This window comes from Sesamum indicum, linkage group LG3 (assembly GCF_000512975.1).
Source record: "Sesamum indicum cultivar Zhongzhi No. 13 linkage group LG3, S_indicum_v1.0, whole genome shotgun sequence".
In the NCBI taxonomy this organism is placed as follows: Eukaryota; Viridiplantae; Streptophyta; class Magnoliopsida; order Lamiales; family Pedaliaceae; genus Sesamum; species Sesamum indicum.
This window is the reverse complement of record NC_026147.1, coordinates 21260427-21271452: the sequence shown is the minus strand read 5'-3', so window position 1 is coordinate 21271452 and position 11026 is coordinate 21260427. Positions and strand designations below refer to the sequence as shown.

At 35.4% G+C, this 11026-nt stretch overlaps 3 protein-coding genes across 4 annotated transcripts; 1 reads left to right on the top strand and 2 right to left on the bottom strand.

The window, feature by feature from the left end:
- Positions 1620–2790, top strand: LOC110011698. Of its 2 annotated transcripts, none has more exons than XM_020692466.1 (2): positions 1620–1870; positions 2177–2790. In XM_020692466.1, exon 2 carries the CDS (start codon positions 2198–2200, stop codon positions 2639–2641), a length of 444 nt encoding a protein of 147 aa, XP_020548125.1. In that variant the 5' UTR covers positions 1620–1870; positions 2177–2197; the 3' UTR covers positions 2642–2790. The 2 variants fall into 2 exon arrangements, with proteins under 2 accessions (XP_020548125.1, XP_020548126.1); XM_020692467.1 differs by lacking the exon at positions 1620–1870 and adding an exon at positions 1890–1989.
- LOC105159072 (ergosterol biosynthetic protein 28) lies at positions 3490–6318 on the bottom strand. Its single transcript, XM_011076013.2, has 3 exons — positions 6108–6318; positions 4489–4695; positions 3490–3970 (listed from the first exon to the last, which is right to left on the bottom strand). The coding sequence occupies exons 1-3, from the start codon at positions 6220–6222 to the stop codon at positions 3903–3905; spliced, it is 390 nt and encodes a 129-aa protein (XP_011074315.1). The 5' UTR covers positions 6223–6318; the 3' UTR covers positions 3490–3902.
- Positions 7957–10311, bottom strand: LOC105159071. Its single transcript, XM_011076012.2, has 2 exons — positions 9410–10311; positions 7957–9051 (listed from the first exon to the last, which is right to left on the bottom strand). The coding sequence occupies exons 1-2, from the start codon at positions 10036–10038 to the stop codon at positions 8313–8315; spliced, it is 1368 nt and encodes a 455-aa protein (XP_011074314.1). The 5' UTR covers positions 10039–10311; the 3' UTR covers positions 7957–8312.

Genomic DNA, 11026 nt, shown 5'->3' with positions numbered 1-11026 from the left:
TTAGTAATGATATTGGCCCAATAACAAAAGGTAGCCCAAAAAGATAGTCCTGAGTCTGCTCAAGGGCCCAATATAAAAATACGTTTGAGTCTGCATTCATAAACACTATTTTCAAGATTTAAAATTTATTTTAAAGATCTATCAATAAATTTGTGGTCATGAGTTTGAGTCCATCAAACACGCAAGTATTTTCTCTTTTAATATGAATTTATTATCAAATTAATATATTATTTAATTTATTAATATTAATGTAATTGTATAATCATCGTCTACATTAAAAAATATATATATTTGGGGAGTCTCAAAGTTAACTATTTTGGTGTGATTTACTGTTATTTCAAATTTAAATTGAGTATCATTTTAAGAAAATTGAAATTGTTAATTTTGTTCTATTAAATATAATTTATCACTTTATTTATTACATTTAAATTAAAAGAATAATTAGTACATCAAAAGTTGCAAACGTATAATTAATAAACGAGAAATTAACTAGCTTGAGTTAGACATAGATACATTTATGGAACTAATCAAAATACTACAAAAGTAAGAGGATTTCTTTCCTTTAATAGTTCAAAAAACAGAAAATCAGGTAAATCAATATCTTTTTTAAAAAATAAAATTTTAGTAGACTACTACATCATCAATTACATTTAAACTCAGATACCCATATCAGTGAGATTCGAACTCACAATTTTTTTGATATATTCAATAATGAAACTTAACTCAGATGATGTATGGCTAAATTTATTTAGAATATTTTATAAATTCACACATAATGTAAGATGTTTTTTAAGATTATCAGAGACAGGGCCTTGTTTTAAAATAAATTCTTAAAATATTTGAATAAATTAAGATTGTAAAACTAGTGAGATGTTAATAATGAGAATTGTGGCATTAAAGTGCATCCACTTTTGCTCTCTCTTTCTTCTTTTATGTTGCAATCTTGCCTTATAATTCATGAAGCATTTTTGTATTTAGAGCCCATCATTTTCCTGAAACGTATCCACATTAACCAAACTCCAAATCCTGCTGTACGAACTTTCTACTTTTACCTTAAATTTTTAGGATAAATTGTAATAATTTTTTTTAAAATTTAACATAATTATGAATATTCTCTCGTCGAAAAAAATTACCGATTGTGTTTTAATAGTTGATGAAATTAAGTAATTATTGTATAGAGACCTGAAACTGTAAATTCTTCCCTTGCTGCATTTTTCTTTTAAAAAAAAAAAACAAACAAGGTAGATGGAAATATTTGAAAAACTGTGAAAAAAAATTGTCCACTTTGTACATAAATTTCTTTTAATTTTTTTAAATAACAAAATTGTGATTTATAGTATACAAGAGTATTTTGGTCATTTCATTATAAAAATTGATGAAAACTCAATGAATTGAGCTATTTGTTGGAGACCGAGGGTATTAGTTTTTTTTTTTTTTTAACAACAAAGAATATCTGTAATTATGTCAAATATTAGGGAAGCTGGTTGTAAGTTTTTACCCAAAATTTTATACATCATCTATTAAGTATGTTATTAACGTGAACATACAATAAATACACAAAAAAACAAAAACATAAAACTGAAATAAATGAGTCAAAATGATTACTTGGGGTGAAGGAAAATAGGCAGTTGGAACTGGAAAAGAGGCCCAATAGAGAAAGACCATCTGCCAAGATAGAGTTAATGCATTCTTGCTTCTCCAGTACCACACCCCCATACTCCCCCTTCCCACCCTACCCCCAAAGTGCAGTGTGTGTACTGTGTACTTATGCAAACCATTTTCTTGAGCTTCTATTCCAGCAGTCCTGATTAAAGAAGTGCCACCATACACCAAATATGAACTGCAACACCAACTTCATTCTGCTCCACTAGCTAAGTTTCTTTCCAATCTTCTTATGTCCACTCATTTTCACCTCCTTTATCTTCTGCATAAACTACTCTTTTTCACTACTCATTCTCATTCTCTGTTACCTTTTCAATCTTGTTAGCAGTATATGTTTCTAGCTCTTTATTTTTTTTTTTTTTGTGTGTGTGTGTGAATTTATGTGTATCTATGTGTGTATGTATATATAATCGCATGCTATGTGCATGAGAACTGAGTTTTCTCATGTTTGCCGATCAATCAATGTGAGGAAGTTTCTGATAGTACTATATTTTCATTGTGTTTTTCCAACCAGATTGGACTAACTAGAGTATAGATGGAGGGGAGTGGTCTGAAAGTGAAGATGCTGAAGAGATCAGGCAGTAGGAATCAAAGGTCAAAAAGCTTGAAAGTAAAGCATGCTCTTTGGATATTTGTGCTCCTTGCCATTTGCATATGGTTTCTTTACCAATCACATGACAAGAATGGTGGTGCTTTGGAGAGGAGACCTGCACAAGTGTCTGGGAATGATGAGTATCAATTATTGAAGAAGGGGAGGAAGGAGCTGAGACGAGGAGCGGATGAAGTTGCCGCAGAGGGTCAAAAGGATGGGGAAGAAGAAGTGGGAGTAGAGGATGGAGAAAGTAGAGAGAGAGAGGCCGGTGAAGAAGAAAGCGTCGATCGGGATGAAGAGATGGATGCAGGGGATAAAGAAAAGAGTGAAGAAACAGAGCATGATCAGTTGCTGGAGTTGATTGATGAAGATGACAAGGATAGGTAAAGATTGTTAAAGGTTAGGGTGTTCTTGATATGATTAATGATAATGGAGTGATCGGTGGTGGTGTTAATCTTTTGAGTTAACTGTAAATTCTAAAGGTGTTTGGCTGAGCTTGTAAAGCCTTTTAATAATATTTTATATAATGTTCTCAAGTGTTACATAATTTTTTTTAGAAAATTACCTTATAAAATCCAAAAGTAAGATGTTGGGAGCCAATGTAAGAAATTCCCTACTTATTTCAAATTCTCAACAAGTTGGTTCAGTTTTGTTTAAATTAATTGCAAATTTGCCATTAGAACATATTATAAACTACCCGATCTTATTTCACCCAAAGACCTCAAAAACATTATGAACTTATAAGATATTATAAATACAAACACCCTAGTCTTCCTTGATTCTTTTCCTGGTCATTATGAGACTCATCCTCAATATCTGTGAAATCTAAATGTCTGCTCAATTCTTGTCTAAGATTTCAAGTTCACTATTCATGTTTACACCTACCACTTATTTATCTTTGGAAGCATTACCATTTTTGAAGAAGGTTTATTGGGAAAACTTCAATTATACCCAAAGATAAAATAAGTAGTAGGTATAAACACTTATCATTCTCTTTCTGCAATCCTTTTACTAAATGAAATGATTTCTGTTGTCTGTCTAGTTATGGAAAAGACTGAACTGATGAACCATAATTACTTGTGTAATAAATCTTTGCTGGTAGATGTTAGCGTCTAACATCAACTCATAGCCCTGACATTGTAATCTTTTCAGGTAAAATAAACTCATCTCTACCAGCATCTGTGTCTAATGAATGTCGAGATTGAGCTATAACTTGTGTCCATAGGGCGAAGCAGTCACCACAAACCCAAGGAAATGCCATTGATATCTACAAGCCAAGAACACTATTTATACTTAGAACAGAACAAACTCCATACTTTGATCTTGTTTGAGAAAAGCTATATAGAAGATGAAAATCAATAGCATCCATTAGCAATCTAAACCCTGTCTGCAAATTCACATCATCCATCACATGAACACATAACACATTGATCAATGATCAGAACAGTGATATCATCTTCAAGAGTCTGAAAAATTATATGCATGCGTCGCAGTTGTAGTAAACTTGAAGCCGATATAGTTAGATTCTAATGAAGCCCATGAAGAATGTTTACCAAGTGCCCAAGTTATACACACCTTGACTCGTGCAAGGTTAAGATCAAGTATAACTGAAGATAATGTCCAAGTACACTTCCGCTTGATGCCACTTTCACACATGTTTGCTCTTCGTTGGCTGATGTGAATTCCACTGCAACAACATCCATATAATGGATGTGCCTGGAAATATACAATTTTTAAGTTTAAATTTAGCCAAGCTAATAATGTATCCTGACCATAACAATACGTAGTTTGAAACAGAAAAGAGAAAATTCAAATTGACAATGAAAATATTGTGCGTAACATAAGAATCCAGAAGGACAATTGAACTTGGAGCAACTAATGCATCTGAATTAGACCAGAAAAGAAAACGATGCAGAAACATAGACTGTTGTATGGGAACTCGTGGATGGTTATTTACACTGCAACATGCAAAACAGACTTGATTTGGTGTTTAGGAGGAGTGTTTGAGTGTGTGCATGGTTACGCATGACTTTGCACATAGGTGCTGGCATTCCCTCTGAAAACATGTGACTAAAAATATTGTTAGACATGATGCTACTGGAACCTCAAGAAATGATGACATTTGTTAATCTTTGGCTGAAAGCGGCAATTTCAGATGCAGAGAAGATAGTGTAGTCTAAATAGCAATGAAATGGAATTCAAGATAAACACTTATGTATCTGCAGCAACATTACCAGCAAAAATGCCAACGGTTGTCAGATTCCCAATAGCCATGGTATGATAAATCAGATACTCAGTCAAGAAGTGACCAAAAGCATAGATGAAGGATAGGAAAGTGGCCAAATATAAAGGTTTGTTGTCAAGGTTGAATGCGCAAAGAAAGCAAAGAGTGCAAGTCAACAGCGTCCAAACTCCAAATGTCCGTCCATGAACTTCAGTCACTACAACATGAAAAGTACAACTATGAAAATCCTCATCAAGGAATAGGAGGCAAATTTTGGGAAATTGAATATGGAAATGTTATATATAAATGCAAAAGGACGCAGGGAACACTGTGATGCTTCATAAACTAGTGCACATATTTGTAAGAGGCTTATACCAAATTCCCAGTTAGAAAAAATTTCCAGCTACATCACATTTATATTTATAGTTTGGCATGACTTGAAATTTTGTCAAAATGGGAATTTGTATAAGCCTCTAACAAATAGGTACATCTAGTTTATGAAGCACAGCCAGCCTAAGATTCGCACGGTATACTGAAGATAAGTAAAGAAACACTTCATTGGTATGATCTTGAAGCATATAAAACCATAAGGGGGTAAAAATTAGAAGAATTATCCCAAATGTCTAACATGGGCATAACATGGTAAATACCTCAATGCCCACCTTTGCTAATTCAGGCATATGAAACCATTTCGAAGAAATGTTTTCCCAGGGAATCTCCTCCCCTACATCCACTCTATAACTAAGATTTCAATGAAGTTTCATTGGCCAATTTCTTTCTGTCCATCCATACAAGGATTCTGAAAATGAATTTTCACATTCTAACTACCGAATTTAGACACTGTCTTTATTTGGTTTATACTTTAACTAGCTCGACATCCAATTACAGAAACCTCACCCAGACAACAACAAAATCTTTTAGCGAGAAATAAAATTTTCAAGTTTAAAACCATAAAAAGATTATACTGAAAATTCCATTAACTCCAGTAAGGAACCAGTAAACAAATAAAAAGCAAAGATTGGTTCAGCAAAGCTGTAGTGCAGAGGTACTATAAGTAAAGCGTCAACGACACATTGCTAAGCATTATACTCTCGTAGGCCATACTTCATTAAAAGAATCCATCCTCTAAGTTCACAAGGCAACCACTCTAATTTTCAAATCAAATCTTGAATAAGAAAACCCATATTTCCAAATGAGTATCAGGCAATTTGCCAGAAGCAATCAAAAACTAGCCGACCATCAAACTCAACTTGGTGATTTTGTAACTTATTTCTTGACAACAAAATCCAATTGCTTATGTCTGCAGCAAGGATCTGCTAACTCGAGCTCTACACATTAAATTACCTACGAATCCTACTTTCTATTCCTTAAACACCGCACCACTTTCTTTGCAGCAGTGAACGAAATATTCACAACAAAATGCGAACTTTAGGGGATTTCCGTCTTGATTTGGATCCAATCAAACACTAAAACACAAATCCCGAAAAATGGATACTCTCATTCAACCAATGCTGAAATGGGTTCGCTTCCACAAGTTTAATAAACATGCAATGGATCGAGCCCACATCAAATACACAATAGATTAATAAATGGAACTGGTTGAATGAATAAACGAGCAAAAATATATACTTGTGGTTTGCGAGAAAACGGCGAGGCGAAGAGCCCAAATGTCGAAGAATCCGAACCAAACGGATGCCAATCGAAGCGTACCCACAAGCATCAGCCACCATCCTAGTAGCTTCATCTTCGCTGCAGCTGCTCCACTCTCTCTCTCTCGGTTTCTTCAGCTCTCTGTTTATTCGTTTTACATCTCTTAGGCTTTTTTTGTTTCTCGTCACTTAAAAAAGAAAAAAGAAAGGCATTTCGAATATTTATTTTATTATTTTCCAAAACATATATTAAATGTATTTTGATTTATTACAACAAAATACAAATAAATTATATTTTTAAAAATATTCAAAATCACACACATATTTGATGTTTAATTTACATTTCATTTTAGTTTCTCGAGTTGCAAATAGATATTATAATCTCTCATTTCTCACATTTCTTCTGCCATGGTTAAATATTAAATAAAAAAATTAAAATTAATTATTATTTCTAAATATTTATTTTAATTGAGTAAATTAAAATATTAGAAAGAAATTAGAAGAGGAAGTTATGAGAATTAAAGAGTTAAATAAATGAATGTCAAGAAAAGTGAAAAAATTGGAAGTTATGAAAAGAGAAAGTAAACATTTGATGAAATAATATAAAAAATAATAGACAAATTTTAAGGATTCCAAAACACCCCTTCTCAACAATAATAGAGTAGTAATACGTATGATGCATCCAAGTTAAATTACATTATAACATGAGGAGGTGTAGATTTAATTTTATGAAAAATAGTGGATGTTTGTATATATTGATATAACCTCAAAAGTCCCAAAGTAATTTATCCTATATATTATTATATTAGTTGTTCTTCCCATATTTTTAAGGGTTAATTACACTTGGACCCCTCCTGAAAAAGAAAAATTACACTTTCTCTCCAAATAACTTTTAAAATTACATTTGCATTCCTTTTGAAAAATTTTCATTTACACCCGACTCATTTTTGTTAGGGTACAGAAAATATCGACATCACAAAAAAATTATATAAATTTTTAATTTTACTCATCAAAATATTCTTTTACTTATAAGCGGATAAATGTGATATATATCGAGTGAGGCTAACTTTGTTACATTTTTTCCTTGTAAATACAAAATTATTATATAAAATATTAAAAGTAAAATGAAAAATTTATGTAATTTTTTTTTCTAAAATCAGCATTTTTGTACAAACCTTAAAGACAGAAAGTTAGGTGTAAATGATAAAATTTGGAGGAAATGTAAGTGTAATTTTTCATTTTAAGAGGGGGTATAATAGTAATTAGCTCTATTTTCAATTGCGAAAGGAAAGAAAAATGTTTGAGTATTGCATCAAATACCTGGAGAGTGAAATCACCACACGATAATACATTACAACCCTGAGTTGAAGTTCCTTAATGAATGGATTAAATAAATAAAGAAATACTACAAACTGAACCACAAAAGCTCACCCCATTTGTCTCCACGTCATAAATATATATATATATATATATGTGCGTGTGTGTGTTTGTAAGACGCAGGCTACTGACTACAGCTAATTGAACCCCATTCCCACCTACAACTACGACCATTTCTTTGTTTAAAGTTTAAACCCATTACAATTACAGCTATCTCCCATAATTACCACACCACTCCACTAATCGATTATTAAATTATTACATCAACTCTTGATTCTCAACCCTACGTGCACCCACGCCTCGGCTCCACCCATCCCATCTCTTTTTATATCAACACGCCCACCACCTTATCAACTTTGTTTCCTTTAATAATCATACCGAAATGAAAATCCCATCAAATAAAATAAAAGCTGATAAGTATGTAAGGGAAAAACAAGAGTGTAACAAAGCAATTCTTACACAACAGAGTATGAAGCTGGTTTATACAAAAATCATCAACATCTTCAAATCAAAATTGAAGAAAATAAACATATCTCACTTTTTGATTCTTGACAACAACAATGGCAAAAACTCACAATCCACACACCAATAGGGTACAAAAACACCCTCCTCCTCCTCTGTACATTAAATCCTATTTTTAGTTAGTAACTAAAGCTACGAAAATCAGTCCAGTCATGACAGAATTCAAAACCCATCACCACTGCCCAATTCTTGATTTTTCACCACTCACATAAATCACTAAAATTCAGAAAAGAAAGAAAAGGGTAACAAAGAGGTTAATTAATTTTCACAGAGGTGGGAAAATTGATCAGAAGAGTAAATCCTGAGGAGGGCAGAGTTCCTTGCGGAGCTTATGAGAGAAAAGCCTGCAAGCGTCTATGCTCAGGTCCAGAGCCGCCGACAATGCCACGAATGCCGCTGCGTCCTCCGTGCAACTTACGTGCTGTACGCTCACTTCCACCTGAGGGGCCGCCGTTTTCCCCCTCCCGCTGCGTCCCTCGCCTTCCACGCTAGCCGACATTACAAATCCTCTATACATGCAGTACGGCCACAGGCCGTACCCGAAATCGCCACTGCTCCGGGGGCTGCAGCCCGGGGATGCGGCGGCGCTTTTTGGCGTACCTGTCGGTGTACCATTGCCGTTGCCGTTCAAGTCTATAACGAATTTCCCTCCCTTGCTGCAGCTAAGTGTTGACTCGGCTAAGACAATGCCTGCGGCGGCAGCAGAGTCTGGAATTAGTTCGAAACGGTAGCCCAGACCGTCGCCGGCGCCACGCTCACGCCAAGCCTCGAGGCGGCCCCAGGGCTTCCACGTGCCGTCTCCAGGCCGGAGAATGAGCCAGCAACCGGGGTTGGACCGGCTCACTCTGTCCGAACCGGGCGAGGCTACGAATGGCGTCACCATCGAGGCGGCCGCAACTGGCGAACCGGAGAGATCGTGGATGGTGATGGACCATCCCTTTCTTTCTTTTCCGGGCCTTTCTCTTTCACTCCCGAACGAAGTTAACCAACCTCTTGCACCACTACTGTGTTCCGGTGGTAAAGACCTGTCGATAAATCACAAAGAGAACCCCATTACGAATTTGTAAACTTCACTCTAAGTATGATTTCTTTCTATATTGTCTTTAAAATCATTCAAGCAAAACAAAGAATGGGCTTTACTCAAATATCAAGTTCATATGCGGTATTCAAATAGTAATGTGGAAGTGTGAATCCGAAGATTTTTTATAACCAAATTTAATATAAAACACCATTTTCCTTAACGTTTTTAATATTCAAACAATTCAAAGTGTAAAGCGTCTCGAATTCTAATTAATTTGACAAATCTTCTTTTCCGTATAATTACAGTAATAGCAATTCTTGTTTTCTATTTCTTTTACTTATCTTTTCTGCGTTTTACTTTACCTGGAGCGTTGATTGCGGTCGCCTGTACGAAAACTGAACTTGCAGGTGAAAACCGGCTGGCGAATAGACCCCCGGATTTGGAAAACCTGAGGGCTGCATTCGGGCTCTCCGTCGAACTCGAATACGAATCTCGGCTCCGGCTCCGCCTTCACATTCAGGTGAAACTGCGCCATGCCTTTCGCTTCTTTCCCCACATTAATCCACCCACTGTGGAAAACTATAGCCCTGGACTCCGCTGCCGCCAGATCCAACGGCACAGAAATTTTCCCCAGCAGACGCCCGGAGCTCAGGCCGCACGTGGCCCCGCGCCGACCGGAGTAAACCGATATTTTGAGTTGCGGCCTCTTTGAGGTGGAGAAAAGGGAGGATTTCCCAGTAAGCCTGTCGACATCGGGTTTACTTAGGTGGAAGCTCGCGGCGAGGGTCTGAGAGTTTCCGTCGGGGAATTGGGTGGTCTCTGGCGGAATGTACGGCACTACAGCGTTCTGGAGGAGGAAGTTATTCAGCTTAATTGTGCAGAAACAAGGCGACGATGAAGGGTGCACGGCGGAGCGAGCTGGCTTGGCGGCCACCGAAGTTTTTATGGCCAGATTCCCTACGGTTAACCTCACGAAAGGACAAGGATCCATTAGGGTTTTCTCGAACAAAACCCCACTATATATATATGTAACTATCTATTCTTTGGTGCTCTGCTCGGGTTTAACTAGCGGAGGCGGCGTAAGGTAAAGGAGGAAGGAGCTAATGTGCGCGGGCGGATTGGAGGAGAGGGTGTGAGGATAACAGCGGTAGAGGAAGAAGAGTCGTCCATAGGGATGCGCACTGCGCCCCACCACTCCTCACTTAACGACACTAGTCTGTTGTTGCTTCTCTCTTCATCGTTATTGTAAGCTCAAATGAAATCCAAATATTTATTCAGAAAAAAGGCCTTTTTATTAAATTTTAATAAAAATTAATTTATATAAACTTAAATAATTTATCATTAAAAATTCGAAATCTCTAATTTCAAATCCATCAATTCAAAAATATCGAACCAAAAAGCTCAAAAGATCGAGTTTTAATATTTTAATTCTAATAACATATATTAAAATTTACATATAAAATAATAAAAAAGTAATTAAGAAAAAATGAAAGCAAATATGAAAAAAAAATATATTTATTTCTGTTTAATATTAAATTTTATTTTAATAAATGTGTGGGTGGGGGTAGAGGGCTGGTTGGTTTTGGTTATGGTTTCGGATTTTGTGGGCATTTAGTTTGCTAACCTAAGCATGGATTACAGCTGTCGACAGCCTCAATTGTGTGCCAGTCGGACGGAAGTTGACGGCAACTCTACCTATTCTCTTCTTAATTACCCATATGCCCCTCTTATTTATCCACCTTCACAATCAATTCTTTTCCATATTCATTATATCACTACATAACTTGCATTTAAAATTGATTTCGTACATTCATAATTAAATAACCAATACGTTTGAATAAAATAAAAAAGTACTATAAAATTAATATATATTTACTTTCATAGAATTTGAACACGTAACTTTTTTATTACGAGCTCTCAAATTTTATGAATCAAACAATGCCTCGTTGGCCTCATTTATAGTGAATTCTGAATTTATA